The sequence below is a fragment of the Panthera uncia genome, chromosome B4 (assembly GCF_023721935.1).
Source record: "Panthera uncia isolate 11264 chromosome B4, Puncia_PCG_1.0, whole genome shotgun sequence".
Taxonomy (NCBI): domain Eukaryota; kingdom Metazoa; phylum Chordata; class Mammalia; order Carnivora; family Felidae; genus Panthera; species Panthera uncia.
In genome coordinates, this window is record NC_064809.1 from 123,323,370 (window position 1) to 123,344,764 (window position 21,395).

The window sequence follows — 21,395 nt, forward strand, 5'->3', positions numbered from 1 at the left end:
TCATCTTACAGTATTCACCAAGATTTTGATGCATTTTATTCTATTCAATATCATCAGTCATGCTTTGTCTATTAATTATATAGGAATTATTCCCATATCCAGAGTTCTAACATCTATAATCCCCAAACTTGAACTTCTATTTTCTCCATTTCCCATGTTGATATCTTAGCAGTACCTCAAATTCATTGATGACCTGAACTAAACTCATTCTTTTCCTAATCTAAATATGGTCTATTCCTGTGTTCTCTGACTTAATGTCTAACTGTCAAAGAGGTACAAAGGATGAGAATCTTTCATTCTACTGGCTCTCTGAAACTGCCTTTCTCAGACAGTCACCTAAACTGTCCATTGTACCTCTATAATCACTCTCTTGCATCTTCCCCTTCGTCATACACTTTTCCCTAATTAAAGCCTACATTATCTTTCAATGGACTGTTGATAAAGCCTCCACACTCAGCTGCCAAAGTTGTATTTCTTCAACAAATTTTTCTGACTTGGTCCCACCTTCTGATCTGAGTTCTTAAATAATAGGCATCTACTGTTTTAGGGCACCCACTTACTTTCTACTCATTCTACTTCAGTAACTCCAAAATTGAGTCCACCTGTGAGGCATACAACTGCAGCTCAGACAGAGGCTCACAATGACTGGTTCATAAACTGGTCCAAACAGAGCCACTGAAGTGCCACAGACTTTTGCTAAGATTTCCGGGGGCTGAGCATATGCTTTTTACTACTATAGCTGCTACTGTTATTGCTATATTTTACCACCAGAGGACAGCCTGAGAAGCCAACCCAGAATAAGCGAAGTTTGGAGATACAAAGAGGGAAATTTGGTCCTGGGGACATCTTCTGAGTCCTAAAACCAACTCATGTCTAAATCCACTTTCCTTTGGATTGTTCAATTACATTTGTCAATCAATTCTCTGTTTAAGCCTATTTGAGTCAGGCAAAACTATCCAGAGTACTAAACCAAAAGAGTACTAAACAGTATCTCCTGTCTTTTCATGCACCATATGACTCAGTTATGAAATTTTCTTCCCTCAGCCTGGATGGAATTCTCTTCCTGCCATTCTGTGTTTGTTAAGATCCATCTCATACCTCAAGGCTCAGCTCAAATGCCTCAGTGAAGCAATCCTCTAAGGCTGGAAAAAGAAGCAAAAGACTAGATTACCCAGGGATTTTAAACTATGCTATGGCTTTCTGAACTTTAATCTAAAGGTAAAGAAATGTCATGAAAGGATTTTAAAGAGTAAAGAACACAAACAGATTTACAATTTTAAAAGATCACTCTGATTGCTGTATAGAGAATGAATTAGAGAAGGGCAAGGGGGACAATGATTCATAAACTACTCAAATTAGGCCAAAAAAATGATAGTATGAGCTAAAGTGACAGTGGAGATAGAAGAATGTATTTCTGTGACTATTTTATTTTTGGATAAATCCCTCTCCATACTGTAAACTCTCTGAGGACAGAGAAATTATCTATTGACTTCCATTTACCCACAGAAATTAACAAAGTGATTGACACACAACAGAAATTCAAATATTTGCTTAATAAATTAATATATAATTAATAATCCCACCTGCCAATCGAGCAACTGGGCAAATAGTGTTATTATTTATGAAGATAGGAAACACAGGAAAAGTCAGTTTGTTTTTGAGACAGAGATAATGGGGAAGATGATCTTTGTTTTGAACAAGTTTAAGATAATATAACACAATCAAATAGGCAGGGAATCTATATATAATGGATACATATCTGGGGATCAGAAGAGAAATATGAGCTGAAGATGCTGATTTGTGAATTCTGGGCAAATGAATGGTAACTGACTTTTCAAAGAGAGATGAGATTGCCTACGAATTATGCAAAATGAAAAAAGGGTGGAGATCACAGACCTCAGGGGTATTTAAGGGTTGAACAGAAAAAGAGAAGTCAAGGAAGAACACTAACAGCTCTGGCAGAAAAAACAAACAAGAAGAGGATCCTCTAATTAAAGCAAAGGGAAGAAGAGGAAAGTGTGGTCAAATGTGTGAAACAGTAAAAAGTCAAGGAACTGGGAATGCAAGCTGGTGCAGCCACTGTGGAAAACAGTATGGAGGTTCCTCAAAAAACTAAAAATAGAACTACCCTACAACCCAGAAATTGCACTACTAGGCATTTATCCACGGGATACAGGGGTGCTGTTTCGAAGGGACACATGCACCCCCATGTTTATAGCAGCACTATCAACAATAGCCAAAGTATGGAAAGAGCCCAAATGTCCATCGATGGATGAATGGATAAAGAACATGTGGTACATATATACAATGGAATATTACTCGGCAATCAAAAAGAATGAAATCTTGCCATTTGCAACTACGTGGATGGAACTGGAGGGTATTATGCTAAGTGAAATTAGTCAGAGAAAGACAAAAATCACATGACTTCACTCATATGAGGACTTTAAGAGACAAAACAGATGAACATAAGGGAACGGAAACAAAAATAATATAAAAACAGGGAGGGGGACAAAACAGAAGAGACTCTTAAATATGGAAAACAGAGGGTTACTGGAGGGGTTGTGGGAAGGGCGATGGGCTAAATGGGTAAGGGGCACTAAGGAATCTACTCCTGAAATCATTGTTGCACTATATGCTAATTTGGATGTAAATTTTAAAAAATAAAAAATAAAACTAAAAAAAGAAAAAAGAAAAAGAAAAGTGTCAAAGTTAAAAAAAAAAAAAGTCAAGGAATGAAAAGTTTAAAAGCATACTTTGGATGAAAAGTGTTTTGATGGAGTAGGTGCAGGTGGAACCAAGACTAGTTTGGAGTGGATTGAAGGATGAGTAGAAGATAAAGAAATAAAGTAAGCCAGTATTAGACATCTTGTTCATGAAATTTGGCTACAAAGGAACTAAGAAACACAGTTACAGGAGAGGAATGTACTCAAAGGGAGATTTTTGTTCCTCTGTTGGTTTTCCTGCTCTTACTGAGCTCTTATAACATGTTTAAGTGCTGATTAGAAGCAAACCAAAAATAAAGAAAGGATGAAAGAGGGGCTAGGTGGGTCAGTTGGTTAAGCGTCCAACTTTGGCTCAGGTCATGATCTCAGGGTTCCTGTGATCTAGAGCCCCTTGTCAGGTTCTGTGCTGACTGACAGCTTGGAACCTGGAGCCTGCTTCAGATTTTATGTCTCCTTCTCTCTCAGCCCCTCCCCTGCTCATGTTCTGTCTCTGTCTCTCTCTCAAAAATAAACATCAAAGAAAGAAAGAAAGAAAAGGATGAAAGAGAATAACGAAAAATGAGATTCACAACATCAAAACATCTATATCTATCTATATAGAGAGATATAGATACATAAACATCATGTTGTACACCTTAAATATATACATTTTTGTCAACTATGCCTCAATAAACCTGTAAAAAATGTGAGCAGTTTTTAAAATGGGGTATAGCTGAAGAGACTGGTGAGTTTAAAATACACATTAGCATCAAAGTTAAATGAAGTAACTGTCTCACTCCTAAACCCTAGACTTAAAGAAAATTTTTAAATTATTTATCAAATGCCTACGGTGTAAGAGAAACTATGCTAGACACTGCAGAGAATACAGCTCTTCCCCCAGATATCTGCAGAGCCTTGATACTTCTCTTTCTTTAGGTCTCTGTTCTCACATTCTGCTTTATTTCTCTCCACTTTTTACAACCTGACATATTATATTTGTTTTATTGCCTGTTTCTCCTCCTAGACTAGAAGCACCTCAAGGGCAGGGACTTTCTCTTATTCACTGTTGTATCCCCAGTACCAAAATAATGCCTGCCATAAATATGAATGAAAAATAAATTTTTGATTGAATGAAATGGTACCTTCTCTTCAGGAAGAAGAGTTGCAATCTGTTAAATGAAAAATAAGTGAATATATGAGGACTATATAATATTTAGAAATTAAAGAAATAAATACTATGGTGATGTGGAAAGCAGTATCAAAAAATGGCATAAGAGTTACAAGACTGTAAAGCATCCCAGACAAGGTGATATAAACAATATTAAGGAAAAGGTGGTTATGTGGACTGGACCTTAAAGGGGTAAATAGATTCTTTTATGTGTACAATTCAATGATTTTTTAGTACATTTAAAGAGTTGTACAACCACCAACTTCTAGAACATTTTCATCACCTCAAAAAGAAACCCTGTGCCCCTTAGCTACCACCTCCCAACTCTCCCAACCCACCTAGCCCTAAGAAGCCACCAATCTACTTTGTCTCTATATATTTGCCTATTTTAGACATTTCAAATAAACATAATCAAATAATATGTGGAATTTTGTGACTGGCTTCTTCACTTAGCATAATGTTTTTAAGGCTCATCCATGCTGTAGCATGTATCAGTACTTCATTTCTTTTTATGATTGAATTATACTCCATTGTATAGATACACCATATTTTGTTTAACCATTCATCAGTAGATGGCCATCTAGGTTGTTTCCACCTTTGACTATTACAAATTATAAATTATGAACAATAATAGTCCTGTGAATATTCATATATAAGTGTTTATGTGGTATAATTTAAATAAGAGATAAGGAAGGAATTGGAATATTCTATTCTTTTTTTTTTTTAAGTAGTCTCCATGCCCAATGTGGGGCTTGAACTCACAACCCTGAAATCAAGTCACACGCTCTACCAAATGAGCCAAAATTGAAATATTTTAAATCATTCAATCCCAAATATGACAAATTCAAGATAATGTTTTCACTGATGAGGCAAAGTGAATTTTCATAAAGCTTCATTTATTAAAGTCAAAGGACTGTCCTTTATTTTGCAACAATGTCCTTCTAACTTTCTTTTTAAATATTAAAGCATCCTTTTTAAACAAAATGATGGCAATATTAAAAGGTAGTTTTGTTAACTTACTTAGGTAAAATAAACTTCATTAAATCCAAAAATCTAAGAAATGCTGCTGACTGAAGGAAATGGCATAAAGGAAAGAAGGTAGAAACCCACAAGAGAGCCCGAATGCCAAGCTAAGGAGATTGCACATTATTCTATGGTCAGTAAGGAAATGCATAAAGTTGTTTAAGTATAAAAATTACTGACTCCTAGATGTCATTTCATTCAACAAACAGTAACTGAGCTACAACTATATGAAAAGCACTGAATTCAGTGCTATGAGAACTGACTAAATAAAACTCTGTCCTTGCCTTTTTATAACTTAGTCTTTAGAAGACAAAAGTCTCTCTGGGGCGCCTGGGTGGCGCAGTCAGTTAAGCGTCCGACTTCAGCCAGGTCACGATCTCGCGGTCCGTGAGTTCGAGCCCCGCGTCAGGCTCTGGGCTGATGGCTCGGAGCCTGGAGCCTGTTTCCGATCCTGTGTCTCCCTCTCTCTCTGCCCCTCCCCCGTTCATGCTCTGTCTCTCTCTGTCCCAAAAATAAATAAAAAACGTTGAAAAAAAAAATTTAGAAGACAAAAGTCTCTCTATTCATTATTTACATCTCTACCCATTTTTTAGAAAGGGCAATATGTAGTAGTTAAAAAAAAATCTTTTAAAAAGGAAAATACGGGACTATTCTACTGTGCTTACAAGTTTTATGTCACTCCCTGACATAATGTGAGTTGCTGGGTGTACAAAGATAAGCAATATATAACCCCTATCCTTTTTTCAATTTTTAAAGAATGTTTATTCATTTATTTCTGAGAGAGAGTGTGAGCAGGAGAGGGGGAGAGAGGGAGGGAGGGAGGGGGGGAGAGAGAGAAGGAGAGAAAGAGAGAGAGAGAGAGAGAGAGAGAGAATCAGAAGCAGACTCATGGCTCTCTGAGCTTTAAGCACAGAGCCCAATGCAGGGCTCAAACCCTCGAACCAAAACGTGAGATCAAGAGATCATGACTTGAGCCAAAATCAGAAACTTAACCAACTGAGCCACCCAGGTGCCTCTATAATCCCTATCCTACAGAAGCTTACGGTCTAGATTTTATAAACTAATCAAATGATCTAGAAGAAACTGACAGCAAACATTTAATTAGATATTATTCACCTAGGGCTTTCAATTTAGTAGCAAATAACAAACAAGCCCTTACTACTACCAATCACATTTTAAGCATTTTACATTTGTTAACTAATTTTTTAATCCTCTTTAACAATGTTATGAAAAGGGTCTTAGAACCATATTAACATATTATTAATACATTAAAATATATTACATTTATCATCTTTTCCCAGAATCTACTAATCAATTCTGCTAATGAGCGTTTTTACATACAGTTGCTGTATCATTCCCATCAGCACACCAAAAAAATCTCTTGAGTTCACATCCCAATCCAGGCACCATGTCATTTTTTGATCCCGTTACAGCAAAACTCCCTAAAAGAGCTGTCTGTATGAGTTATCTCCCAAATTCTCACCTCTCAGCCTCTCTTGGAAAGCCTTTGCCTCTGACATTACTTAAACCACTCCTAGTCAAGGCTATAAATTCTAAATACAATTTTTAGTTTTCAGTCCTCATCTTACTTGACCTATCAGCAACACCTGATGTAGGTAAAACACACTCTTTGAAATACTTTCTTTACTTTGGCATCTAAGACACCATACTCTTCTGGGCTTTTCTTACTAGATATTCCTTCTCAATCTCCTATGTAAATTCTTCCACAACTCCACAATTTCTACACATTAGAGTACCCAAGGCTCAGTCCTTGGACCTCCTCTGTTTTCTATCTACACCCACTTTCTTTTTTTAATTTTTTTTAATGTTTAATTAATTTTGAGACAGAGAGAGAGAGAGACAAAGTGTGAGCAGGGAGAGGGGCAGAGAGAGAGGGAGACACAGAATCCAAAGCAGGCTCTAACCTCTGAGCTGGCAGTTCGGATAGGAGGCTCGAACTCACAGACAGTGAGATCATGACCTGAGCCAAAGTCAGACGCTTAACCAACTGAGCCACCCAGGCGCCCCTACACTCACTTTAATGTTCTCATATAGTCTCATGTTTCCACTAGACTGTGACTTCAACAGGGTTAAGAATGTTTTAGCTATTTTTGTTAACGCCAAAAGCCCTGAATGTAAAGCAATGTCTGACATATAGTAGGTGCATGACAAGTATTTGTTCAATGAATGGATGGATGAGTAATGGCTTTAAATATTATCTACCAACTGATGACTCTCCAATTTATACCTCCTGCCTGTAAATCCATCCTGAACTCCAGATTATCTCCAACTGCCGATCTGCCATCTCCATTTGGATGTGTAATACACATCTCCAACTAAATCGAGTTCGAAAGAGAACTCCAATCACCCTTCCAATGGCTTCTGCAACTGACTTCACTTTCTTGGTCAAGTACAGCTTTATCCTTCTAGTTCCTCAAACCAACAATTTTGGAATTATTCCTAATTCCTTCTCTTTCTCTCATAACACATATCCAATCTGCCAAGAAATACTGCAGATTCTCTGTTCAAACTATACTCAGCATTTGACTACTTCTTACCTCATCCAACATCACTGTGGTCCAAGTCATTATCATCTCTCACCTGGATGAATGCAACAGCCTCCTGTCTCTTGTCCACCTTCTCCCCCCCAGTTCAGTCTGTTGTCAGAACTATGACCACAGAAATTTTTTCAAACTTAAGTTAAACTGGGGCACCTGGGTGACTCAGTCAGTTGGGCATCCAACTTTGGCTCAGGTCATGATCTCATGGTTTGTGAGTTTGAGCCCTGCATCGGGCTCTGTCCTGACAGCTCAGAGCCTGCTTTAGATTTTGTCTCCCTCTCTCTCACAAACTAAATAAACATTAGAAAAAAAAAAAAATAGGTTAAATTATGCCACTTCTCTGCTCATAATCCTGCAATCATTCCCACTTTGCTTTGAGCGAAAGCACAAATATTGACAACTCAGCCTGGCCCTATCACATCTCTGACCTCAACTACTAGCACCATTCAGTATTCTGATCCATTTATATTGCTTCTTGTGCTGTTTCTTCCAAAGGTTAACCACATTTTCCCACCTCAGGGCCTTTTCCCTCACTGCTTTCCCCTTGCCTGGAATGCTTTTCCCTTAGATATCTGCAATTACCTGTTTCATCACTTTGCTCAATTGCCACCTTCTCTGAGTTCTTCCTGATCACCATACTTAAAATACAACAATAATCCCATCTTACTGTATTCTTTATCCCCTTCCTCTGCTCTATATTTCTCCACAGCTTTAATCACCACCGAATACTATACCTGTGAATTTCTGGCACGTGTGCTCTGAAGGATAAGCATTTTTGTCTGTTTCATTCACTGCTATATCCCTGGTATTTAAAGCAGTGCCTGTTATAATGTAGGTGGTCAATAACCTATCTGTTAAACAAATGCTTTCATTTCCACGTTGGGGGGGGGGGGGCTAACAATCATCTAACCTGGTATTTCGGGGAAAGATCATAAAGCTTCTCTAAGATTTCTTTCAGTGCTCCAATCCCTAGAAGGCTTTATACTTTGCCTAGAAAGAAAAACTGTGCTTTGTCTAGTCAACCACAAGGAGGAGTTGAGAGGAAGAGCTGAGCAAAGGGAAACCAGATAATGTTTCCCTTGCTTTTCCTACGGCAACGTCAAGGTGGAAGAAAAGTGGATTTGGAGGTGCCTGTACTGAATGATTTTCTTCACACTAGGAGTTACCTAGACGCACACACACGTTAACACCCAAAGCCGCAATCCTTTCGAATGCCACAAAGAGGCCAAGAAAAGCAATCCGTGGGCCACTGCGAACTGGGTGTTTGTTTCCCTCCACCGCTAAGAATTCCCCGTAAAATCAGGGGAAGAGTTCCCCTTAGTGCAGAGGCATGCAACTCACACATGAGGGCCAGGGTGTTCCAGGCTGCCAGCACTTTCCGGCCAGAGAACTATCAAGTCAATTCTATCTAGTACTCAAGACGCCCTTAATTCTAAAACAGCCCAAGTACGGCCGCCCCAGGTCTAAATTCTCAGATTCTGCCCCCTGCAAGTCAAGTCCTGATTCATTAAACACCGAAACCCATTTCTCACGGGATTCCGACTCACCGCCACCTGTTGATGCCCACATTGGAGGAGCCGGCGAACCAGGGGTCGAGGATGTAGACGCAGCGGATGGTGTCGGCGCCCTGAATGCACTCCTTCAGGGCCGGGTTGTCGTGAAGCCGGAGCCCCTTTCGGAACCAGTGCACGGCGTTCACCCCCATCCCGGGGGCGCGGCGGGCGGCGGTCCTTGCCCAGTTCCCCCAGCGAGAAATTCAAGGAAGGAAGGGCCGGCTCATAACCCACACCTCCGCTTCCAGGGGAACCGCCACACCCAAGGAGTGGGGAAAGGGCGGCAGAGGGGGGAAAGGAAAAAATGAGTCCGAGGAGGGGACCGGAGAAGGAAAGGGCGCTGGAGGCGCCGCTGGAAGATGAATGGAGGCTGCCCAGTCAGAGGAGTCCGGGCGTGACGCCCTTTACGAGCCAGAGCCCGCCGCAACCGCCGGGACAAGGCGCATCGCTTCAAGGGCCTCGGACCCCGGGGCGTGAGCACGTTCCACGAGCCCGAGCCTCCACGACAGCCCCGGACGGCACCGGCAGCCCCGGGAGGTTCGTCACGGAAACCTCGCCCCACCGAGGCCCCTGAGGAGAAAACGGCCCGCCTAAGGCGAGCCACCGAGAGGGACGAGAGGCGATTCAGCCACAGTCGGCCACGCTGTCTCTCGGCCCGGGAAAGAGGAGTGAGCTCGGAGGTGGCGGTCGAGGCCGCTGGACCGTTGCCGGCCGGTGACCGGTTCCGAGGCTGCCCGGGTGACTCCGCCGCCACCGCCGCGTCAGCGGCCTCGGCCACGCCCCCGGCTCCTCATTGGAGAGGGCGCTCCCCACGTGACCCCCGGCACCTCACGTTTCTGAAGTGTGTTTACTACAGCGGCACTGACTGAGGAATCGGCTCGCGATTAAGTCGCTTCTAGGGGGCGGCAGCTGCTTGACCTCGAAGCTGTCGACCCTCTCCCAGTCGCGAGGCTCCCTGCCTCTTCCCCTTTTCTCCGCCGACCGGTCACCTACAAGCGCCCGCGGTGACCACAGGCCCCATGTGAGGGAAGGCTTAGCCCCGCCCCCGGAGGCCGTGAGCGTCCCCTATTGGCTGAAGCGACTTGAGACCCGGATGAGCACGGGGATGCGGGGACTTCGCGAGCGCGCGCTCGCCTCGGATGGCGCGCGTGCGCTCTCGCTGCGTTCCAGAGGAAAGGAGGGCGCGGCCGGCGGTCCGGAGCGCGCTCTGGGATACCTCCCGTAGGATCCCGGGAAGGCCTGAAAACAGTTGAGTGTCCTCCAAGAGTCGGCGGGAGAGGCTGGCGGGGAGTGAGGGCAGGATGAGTTGGAAGAAAAAGAGTAGGAAGCTCTGTTAGACTTCAAGCCCAACCTTGTGCTCCAATCCAGCTTTGGCCAAACAACCCTACTTTGGAGTGTGTGGAGCTGGCGTACCCCCCATTCTTCTGGCCCGCGTGGTGCGGCACCCTGGGACGTGTTCTGGGGAATAGGAGCACTGGGCAGGGCGGAATACCTGAATACTGTCTATGCATCATCAACCTGTTAGCCCTGATTTCTTACCTTTAGTGTGGGTAACCAAGCTCTTCATGAAGGGGCCTTTGTCTACCTTTCTAGCGACGGTGAGCATCAGGCCATGTCATTCCTTTCCACATCCGATGCCCTTAATGTTCATTAAACGTTTACTGAATGAGCCAGACACTGTTCAAAGTGCTAGAGGTACAGAAAAGAAATAAGAAAAAATCTCAGCCGTGGTGGAGTTTACAATGTGTCTCTTAACCTTTACACGTGCTATTTTTTTCCTTTGTAAAATACTCTTCTTTAGAATTTGCTGTTCACCACAGCAACCTTTGAGCTACCTCATATATTTCTACACATCTCTTTAGACTCAGATGAATTGCTACCTAATTTGCAAAAATATTCCTGTTATCCAGAGCAGATTTCGGATGAATACCCATCTCCCAGGTTGTGTCTCTGATACATTACTTATCATACTATTGTGAAGATTAAATGGAAAGTACCTACTTTAATAGCTAGTAGGAAGAATATGTTCAATAATAGTATTTATTATCATAATAATGTGTCCCCAATTTCTTCTAAACTGTGGCTTCTCAAGGACAGGGTGTCTGTCCAGTTTGTTTTTTGCATCATCAGTACCCAGTATAGAGCCTGACACATGCTTTCCAATGTTTATTGAATGAATGAGCGAATGAATGAATGCTGTCTGCCACCAATGTGTCAGACAAGGTCCAAAGGAGGAAGATATGGCAGTTGTTACAGGCTGAGTTGTGTCCTTCTAAAATTCATAGAACCCCTCGTACCTGTGAATGTGACTTACTTGGAAATAAGGTGTTTGCAGATGACGCAGTTAAGATGATGTCATTAGGGAGGGCCCTAATCCAATATGACTAGTGTCCTTATAAAAAGGGGGAAATTTTGGGGCTCCTGGGTGGCTCAGTCGGTTAAGCAGCCGACTTCGGCTCAGGTCATGATCTCACGGTCCGTGAGTTCAAGCCCCGCGTCGGGCTCTGGGCTGACAGCTCAGAGCCTGGAGCCTGTTTCAGATTCTGTGTCTCCTTCTCTCTGACCCTCCCCCGTTCATGCTCTGTCTCTCTCTGTCTCAAAAATAAATAAACGTTAAAAAAAATAAATAAATAAATAAAAAAGGGGGAAATTTGGACACAGAGACACCCACACACAGAGAGAATGCCATTCGAAGATTGGAGTCATGATGCCATAGGCCAAGAGCTATATAGGAGAGTGTCCTGGAATAGATCCTTCCCTAGCACCTTCGAAGGGAGCATGACCCTGCTAACACTTTAATTTCAGATTTCTGGCCTCCAGAACTATGTGATGATAAATTCCTGTTGTTCTAGGCCAGTCTTTTTGTGGTACTTTGTTATAGCAGCTCTAGCAAACTAATACAGCAGTAATGTAAATTCAGTCATCTAATGAACCAATGTCTGGATGGTCTTTCGTAACTCTGCTTCTATTGCCATAAAAAGGGTATAGCATCCTTTCTTTGGTTTCTTCGGATCATTTAAAATTATACACATGAGAACCCTTTGTTCACTATAAAGTTTTAAATATTTGTCATTTTTTAATCAGTGGAGAGGAGCCTTGGGTAATTACGACTCTGAAGGGTCCATCATCTATGCATAGGATGTAGCATATAGAGCTCTCTGCCCTCACTTGGATTGCCTCATTCTCCAGGGTCTATTGTACTTTTTAAAATACAGTGTTTTATGTTTCACTTTAGGCAGTTTTAAAGTAAGTATATTATGTCTAAAGACATAAGAATTGTTTTCAAGCATCCAAATGAAATTGTGGAATGGAGAGAGAGAATATTGATTTGTGTAGAGTTGACTTATGTTTGCCATTTGTTCATTTAATAAAAACAGATTTTTTTTTTCTAACAGGCAGCTGTATGTGGGTGGATGTGTAACTTTCATTTATACATAAAAGTACGGATTTATTATAAAAGTGTCAGTACTGTCAACTGTACATTCCTCAAAGACAAAAGGTTTTTTATGGCACGTAAGTAGTTACTTTAATAAATCTATTATGGAGAAGAAGTAACCATTTAATAATATATATGACTTACTGAGCACCTACTATGTGACAGGCATATTAACCCTCATAATAATATTCTCAGGCAGCTTATTATTATCATTATTTATTAATAATTTATGCCTGCTTTCTGCTGAAGACACTAAAAGCTCAGAAATACAAATAAGTAATAAAACTAGATGAAAAACCAAGACTGTTTCTGGGGGCGCCTGGGTGAATCAGTCAGTTGAGCATCCAGACTCTTGGTTTCAGCTCAGGTCATGATCTCACAGTTCATGGGTTTAAGCCCTGCTTCAGGCCCTGCAGTGGCAGAGTAGAGCCTTCTTGGGATTCTCTCTCTCTGCCTACCCCATCCCCTGCTCCTGCTCTCTCTCTCTCTCTCGAAATAAATAAACATTTAAAAAAAGAAAAAACGTGTGGAAATAAAAGGTGCTATAGGCAAAAATATATATATAAATAAAAGAAAAGAAAAAAGAGAAACCAAGACTTTCTGAATCTAAGGTCTTTCCTTATATACACTATCCCTCACTGATACTACCATTCCTATTCTTTTCAGAGTATTTATGTCTAAAGGGGGGAAGGAGGGATGGGGAGCCTTGTCAGAATCTGACATTCTGGTTGGCTCCAACATCATGCAGTAGAAAGAGTATGGGACTAAGAAGAGACTGGGTAATAATCTCAGCTGGCCATTAATTAGTTGATGATCTTGAACAAGTCACATAGGCTTTCTTGGCCTGATTAATGCATCTATAAATGGAGTAGATTGGACTAGATGATTTCTAAATTTTCTCTACGATTTAAAAATTCTGGACTCTATGAACACAACTCTGACACAGGCCCAAAAATATCACTAAGAGTCCTGTTAAACATTCCTTTAACTGCCAACAATGTTGGAACAATCAATATCTCTTCAATTTCATGAGCACACTTGATAAAAGTGTGTCAGCCTCTAAACCAAAAGCCTGTGTTCTCTCATGACCCTATCTTGCAGAGGTGATTTTTGGCATGTGTTATCAACACACAAATAATGAAGGAGTAGACTGTATGATCAGCTCATTCAGCTACAACTACACTGTCTCCAGGGAGGTCTGAATCCCGCTCTTGGAAAAGACACTGGGCATTCCCCGAAGTTTATCTTTCCTCGGGTACTCTCCCTCAGGCCTGGGGCATTTGTCATAGTTCCCTTCCCCCTTTATCATTAATTATAATTAATTGTAAATCCCCTGTTATAATTAATAATTCTTTTTATGAAACATTCCCTGTTGGATTTACTATGTGGTTCCTGTCTCCTCATTGGACACTGACTGATACAATCTGTTAACTGATAGAGTCCACACAGATGTATTTGTGAACAGTTTTCTCAGTGGTTCTTGTCCTTTTTGTTGACCAAATGCATTTAGAAAGTGTAAATAATTACACATGTGGCAATATGATATTGTGAAATATTAGCTAATGTTTTTACGACACAGATCCTTTTTTTGTCCTGTGACCATTCCCATTCAGGTCATTGAATGTGAGTCCTCTGTTGCCTCAGAGGGGCAGAAGTTGAGGACAAAGGTATTCCAGTGTTTTTGTTCTGAATTCAAGGGCTTATATCCAGAGGTAAATCAGGAAGAATTTGCTGCTCCCTTCCCTTTTCCCCAGCACTATATAAAAATTCTTTAAGCTGAGATATGTGTGCAAGAAAAATAAGACAGAGATGCACCAATCTTTTCTAAAACAAGAAGATAGCATTTCACCTATGCTTGTTGTAGGATTAGCTCCAGATTCCTAGGTAAGCTTAGGGTGTTCTGAGAGTAGAAGACACTTATGCCAACTTCCCATCTGAAATCTGGTGGCTGACCTCATGGAGTCCCCATACCACTCTATGGGGCCCAGAACAAAAGCTTATGAGGGATGCCACTGGACAGAGAAGGCCTGGAAAGCCCTGCCAAGCCTCCTGCTGGCTAAGAGAACAGCTAGATTTTTCTTCATGTCCCTTCTTCCTTAGAGGGCTGCAAAGCTTAGCTGAAAGAGAAAACAAACTAACAGGGGTTTTGCCAAAGAGGATTGCATTATGCAAAATGTCATGAAAGGTTGTGTCCAACGACTAAATGGGGACATGGACATGACATGGCCAGAAGTCAGCAGTCCACAACCCCAAAGTGGGCCTTTACTAAAACCTGACTATGCTAGCACCTGATCTCAGACTGACAGCATCTAGAACTGTGAAGGATAAATTTCTGTTGTTTATAAGCCACCTAGACTGTGGTATTTTGTTACAGCAGCTCGAACAGACAAGACAACCCACAATATTTACAAAGCTAATGAATAGATAAATACCCAAAATACTGTAATTATCCAAAATCAACTGAGTCCTTAATGTGCCAGACACAGAACTACCATATTAGACACTATTCTAAGTACCTCAGATACATGATTTCATTTGCTTTTCACAACAGCCACATGAGATAGCTATTACTCTTCCTGTTTTATACATGAGAAAACTGGGGCCCAGATAATTAAGTCCTCATAACTTACCCTCAAAAGTAGAAAAGGCAGGAAATAAACACTGCCTGCACTACACTGGCGAGGAAGGGCTTTAAAAAAAAAAATTACTTATTTTGAGAGAGAGAGAGAGAGAGAGAGAGAGAGAGAGCAGGGGAGCAGAGAGAGAGGGAGGGAGAGAATCCTAAGCAGGCTCCGAGCTGTCAATGCGGAGCTCGACACAAGGCTCAAACTCATGAACGCTGAGATCATGACCTAAGCTGAAATCAAGAGTCAGATGCTCAACCCACTAAGCCACCCACGCTCCCCTGTAGGTGCTTTTATATAAGTGCAGAATAAGAACTGTCCAATTGTGGGGGAAGGCTGAATAATTCTGGTTAAGATGAATCCAGGTAGACTTCTTATAGAAAGTAGCATTTACACTGGGAAACTAAAAAATTTTTTTTTAATTTAAAGGAATAAAGGAAAGGATTCCAAAGGAGTAGATGATTGTGCAGCATAAGGCAATATATTTATTTGAAATGTTTATGTTGCGGCGTCTGGGTGGCTTAGTCAGTTGAGTGTCCAACTCTTGATTTTGGCTCAGGTCAAGATCCCAGGGTTGTGGGACTGAGCCCTATGTCAGGGCTCCGTGCTGAGCATGGAACCTGCTTAAGATTCTCTTTCTCCCTCCCTCTGCCAGTCTCCCCTGCTAACACATGCTCTTTCTCTGTCTAGACAAATAAACAAATAAAATGTTCATGTAGTGAAGTAAGTATATACAAGTTGAAACCCTAGTGATCTGTGACAGAAACTTGAGGGGTATTTGTTCTACCCGTATCATCAATACAGCCTGTTGGTAAGAAAGAAGGCTATAATGCAAAGAGCAAAGGATGGCACTGAATTGTACTGCATGTTACTCAGAGCTATTGAAGTGCTTCTAAAAGGCTCATCTCCATGGTGCTTGAGCATTCAGAGAGGAATAAACCAGCCACTCCTGCTGTTGTTGTATTGAGATGGTAGCGCTTGGAGAGGGGTCGGGGTAGAGAAGTGGATTTAGGAGTTGCTTCATAAGTTAACCAAGGTCGTAAAGGACTGCCAGGAAATCTCTGGAAAGAAAATACTCACAGGGGCGCCTGGGTGGCTTAGTTGGTTAAACATCCGACTCTTAGTTTAGGCTCAGGTCATCATGTCACAGTTCATGGGTTCAAGCTCGGCATCAAGCTCTGAGGTGACTGTGCGGAGCCTGCTTGGGATTCTCTGTTGCTCACTCTCTCTCTGCTCCTCCCCGACAAAAAGAAGTAAACTTTTAAAAAATTTTTCAAAGAAAGAAAATATTCAGAAATGACCAGTATTATTAGCTCAAGGCAGAAGAAGAAAGAATAACCTAGAGGCAAGGTATATATGCTGGTGTAAGAACAGGCACTACCCAACCTGCTATTTTCCCTGGTCCCAATCTCAGAATTCCTGAAAACAAAGAAGTTGCCTGGGGCTGGTCATGCCACCTGGTGGCTAGTGCAAGAAGTACAAGTAGTTCCACCAGAATCTGTACATACATTCAGAAACATCTCCAATCTGCCAAGAGGTACTGTTAAAACAGTAAGGTTTATGGAAGCCCTGCATCAGGCTCTGGGCTGTCAAGGAGGAACCTGCTTGGGATTCTCTCTCTCTCCCTCTCTCTCTGCCCCTCCCCTGCTCGCTCTCTCAAAATAAATAAATAAACTTAAAAAAATTTTTTAAATAAGGTTTATGGAAAATAATCGGTTAAGACAGACCACTTAAAATGTATTCAACTTAATAACTGCAGCACTAACAAAAAAATAACCATCCTATAAATTAAAAGTACAATTAAAAACATTTAATCCCTAATAAATAAGTAGAGGGCTTTACTTTATAAAAGGTAGCTGGATGTAAAGGGTACAAGAACAGATTGAGGCTATTGATTTATGGAGACAAGAATTCCATACATAAAGATCAGGTAGAATTCTAACTCTAAGACAGAGGACATGGCTAAATCAAGACAAATGAATAATATGGAATAAATCATGGGCATTCTAAACAGTACTGTACTCCTCTGCAGCTTGCCGTGTTCAGCTGTGAGCACCCACTTTGACATTCAGCTGTTGTGGAACTGATTTAGTGGAACAAAATGATAACCTATTGGGTAAAATTGCATATGAATCAACACAACTTTTGCCTTTTTCTGACATCATTTCTCTATTAACCAATCACATACAGACTAATTTGCATATCAGAAACCCCTGTAGTAAAAGAGCTTGCAAGTCACTTTCCCTTCCCACCCTCCCCACCCCCCACCCCCACTCTCAAGGGGACCTTGACCTACTGAGCACCTTGCATGTAATCCCCACCAGCCCCCCACCCCCACTCCCATACTCACATTTGCTGCAGTCTTCAAAATATAATTCCACCTCTGGCAAGCTCTTTATAACTCCTATTTAGCTGTGTGACTCTCAGTCCACAAAGCCAGATGTAGAGAAAAATTATTTTCTGTAAATCAACTTAATTTCCTGCCAAGTTAGCAGGAAATTGATCCTAGTCATTCTTGAAGTTTTTCTCTCACTTCCTGGGAGCCATGTCAAGATTATGTGGCCCCATAATCTTGGGGCTCACATTTTGGGGGCCCTCAGTCATCTGGCCATACTGGCCTCCGTACCTCTGCAGAAATGGCTAATGTCAGGGGGACAAACCATAAAAGACTCTTAAATACAGAGAGCACACTGAGGGTTGCTGGAGGGTTTTTGGGTGGAGGCATGGGCTAATTGGGCAAGGGGCATTGAGGAGGACACTTGCTGGGATGAGCACTGGGTGTATTTTGTAGAGGATGAATCACTGGATTCTACTCCTGAAATCATTATTGCACTATATGCTAACTAATTTGGATGTAAATTTTTAAAAATTAATAAATTAAAAAAAAAAAAAGAAATGGCTAATGTCTCTCTCATGTGGTCCTTTCAGACTTGGGTTCCATCTGCTGAGTTTGTGCCTTACTTACAGAATGACAGTTTGCTTCTTGCTGCCGAGATCTCTCCTCACCCTGGCCAGGCAGCTACCTCCCTCTGTCCTCACTCCTCCTGTCTAGGGCCTTGCCAACATCTTGGGGCACTGCCGCCAGGAGGTATGCAGGACCCTGGCTCCTCTTCCGTTCCTGGTGGCATCTCTTCTTAGTCCCTGGTAATCTGAACCCCTTTTCTTGCTTCTCTGAGATACTCTATTCTGCTTCACATCTTAATCTCCTTCTTACGAGTTAAGAATCTTAGTTGTAGGGGCACCTGGGTGGCTCTGTCGGTTAAGCATCTGGCTCTTGACTTTGGCTCAGGTCATGATCTCATGGTTCATGCATTCGAGCCTCACATCAGGCTCTGCACTGACAGTGTGGAGCCTGCTTTGGTTTCTCTCTCTGTCTTCCCCTCCCTGCTCTCTTTCCCTCTCAAAGTAATTAAATAAACTGAAAAAAAAAATCTTAGTTGTAAGCAATAGCAGATACAGCTCAAACTGACTTAAAAGAAAATATATTGGCCCAGATGACTGAAAATCTAGACATAGGCTGGCTTCAGGTTGGGATTGATTTAGTCAGCCAAAAAAATTGATTGAAATATATCTTTATTGTTACTGGGCCACTCTGTTCTTGTCCCAGATGCACCAAAGAATTGGAGGCCTGAGACCAGAATGGGGAGATAGAGTTTATAGAGTTTATTGAGTAGAAAAGTACACTCTCAAGAGTGAATTTGGGCCACTGGGTACGTGGGTGGGATTATAACAATGAAGCCCACCAATGGGAAAGAAATCACTTCATTATTTATATTAAAGCAGGACTCAAGGCCCACCATAAAGTCATCAACTATTCCAAAGTAACAGCCATTAGTCAAAGTCCAGAAGAAAACCCAAGTCTCATAGGCTGAAATAGGCTAAAAGAGCCCTTCACAAAATACACCAATCTTGACTTAGATTCCTATGAAGGCCAAGTAATTCTAAAAGACAAATTTCTATCCCAATCAGCCCCAGACATCCGTTGCAAATTATGAAAACTGATGTAAGAACCCGGGTCTACCTTAGATGAAATGCTGGCCACAGCCTCCACAGTTTTCTATAATCATGATCAGGAGACAGAGGTTAGGGTTGAGGAGAAGAAAAAAAGAAAGGAAGTCAGGCATGCCCAAATGCTAGCTGACTTACAAGGCAAGGCCACCTCCAAAGGCACCCTGGAAGAAAAAGACAAAAGCGAAAGTAAATGCCATATTTGCCAACAACAGGGGCATTGGGCACAAGGCTGCCATAATAAACACACTCTTATCTCAACTGGCTATTACAAATATGGGCAACATGGGGACTGGGCTACTCTTTGTCCCTTAACATGGGGGGCAACGGGGGCAAGGACCACCAGTAACCTACCAGATGCTTGCCTAAGAATGAGGAGGTCTCCTCCAGTCAGCCCCACCTTCAAGGATCCACATCACTGGACTGGAGCCAAGGGTGCAAATGGATGTGGCAGGTAGGCCAACTATTTCCCTACTTGATACTGGGGCCACGTATTCTGTCTTGACTTCCTTCTCCGGACCCCCACTCCCCTAAAACCTGCCTCATCATGGGAGTGTCTGGCCTACCAGCCCTCAGACATTTCACTGATCCCCTGCTTTGCATTTGGGAGAGAGAAGCATTTACCTATAATTTCCTAATTTACACCTGAATGTCCTAGCCCATTATTAGGCAGGGACCTCTTACCCTTACTTTGGAGGGTCAAGGTCATCTTTGGGCCTCATACTGGAAACTGTCTAAGGAATATGCTGGGGGCTCTCTTAACATCACCTTCACCCATTGCAACATAAATACTAAAAAATTGGGATTCCCTAGTCAACCCAGATGGCTAGGATCAAGGAATCCCTGGGAGAGCAATATCAACCACACCCATTATAATTCAACTTGAGGACCCCTATTACTACTCTCATAAAAAACAAACAAACAAACAAACAAAAAACAATACCCTATCAAACCTGAAGCTAAACAGGGGCTACAGCCCATAGTACCAAGGTTTTAAAACATGGGCTTCCTATCCCTACAACCTCACTGTGCAACATCCCCACCCCAGCAATTTAAAATAAAAGGACAACAGCTATCACCTAGTCCAAGACTTAGGAGCCATTCATGAGGCTGTTATACCCCAATAGGTACCATTTCTCCAAGCAACCTCTGGTTTATGGTCCTGGGCCTTAAAGTTGCTCTTTTCTGCATCCCATTGGCTCAACAATCTCAATTTCTGTTTGCATTCAAATGGGAACCCCCTTGTGGGCCTACCCAACAACTTACCTGGTGGGTACTCTCACAGGGATTCAGGGATAGCTCCCATCTGTTTGGCCAAGCCCTCCCTAAGGATTTTCAAGACTTACAACTTGAGGTGGTGGTGGCGGGAGCTATCCTCTAACATGAATACGACTTCCTTATTTGCTTCCCTACTCAAGAGGTGGCCATCCAACATACTATCCAAACCCTAAAATTTTGGCCAAAAAAGGATATAAAGTATCCAAACCCAAAGCTCAACTGATACAGCAGCTGGTGTCCTACCTGAGAGTTATTATAACCCCTGGGAGACAGTCTCTCCCCAGAAAGAATCCAAGGCGTAATTAACCTATACATACCTACCACCCAAAAGCCGCTGAGGGCCTTCTTGGGCCTGACAGATTACTACAAAACCTGGATTCCCAACTATAGACTTATTGCCCAATCTTTTTATGAGTCCCTAAAAGCCAAGTCAGACTCCACTCCCCTTAATTGGGAACCTTCACGACAGTTGGCTATGGACAATTTAAAGAGCTTCTTATGCAGAGCATCTGCAATAGGTCTACCCAACCCAGTCAAAACTTTTTAACTTTATGTCCATGAAAAGGAGGGCATCATCCTGGGTATTTTAACACAAAAACTTGGGACCACTCCTCAGCCCAGGCTCTGAAGGTATGGCTATTAACCCTAGTGGGTGGCTCCAACAGTATGGCCAGCATCTGCTTTATCCCCCCTCACTCCTGCCTAACGTAGTGCCTAACACTTCTGTTCCAGGCCCTGCTCTAAGTACTGGAGATACAAGGGTGAGCAAGGTGGGTCCTCTGTTCCCAGAGGAGCTGCCATGTAATACAGAAACATTTGTCCCTCCCAAGTTCTGTTCAACTTGCACACTTGTGAGCAAATTAATGATTACTGCAGTGTGAAGCCACTGAGTTTTGGTTTGTTACACAATGTTAAAAAGAAAACCATAGGCCCCAGATGGCGTCATTTAGGCCAAGTCACCAAACCCAGGGCTTAATACCTAATCTAACGGCAGTTCAACCTCCCCAGAAATGTAAATCTTAACTGATGGGTCATGAATTTT

General features: G+C 42.2%; 1 protein-coding gene across 1 annotated transcript in view; it reads right to left on the bottom strand.

Moving 5' to 3' along the window:
- Positions 1-10,013, bottom strand: part of CRY1 (cryptochrome circadian regulator 1) — a 94,554-nt gene extending 84,541 nt beyond the window's left edge. Inside the window, exon 1 of the mRNA XM_049626235.1 lies at positions 9,002-10,013. Coding sequence (XP_049482192.1) covers positions 9,002-9,159 — 158 coding nt within the window. The 5' untranslated portion in view covers positions 9,160-10,013. The remainder of the gene's footprint in view (positions 1-9,001) is intronic.
- Positions 10,014-21,395: the final 11,382 nt, after the last annotated feature.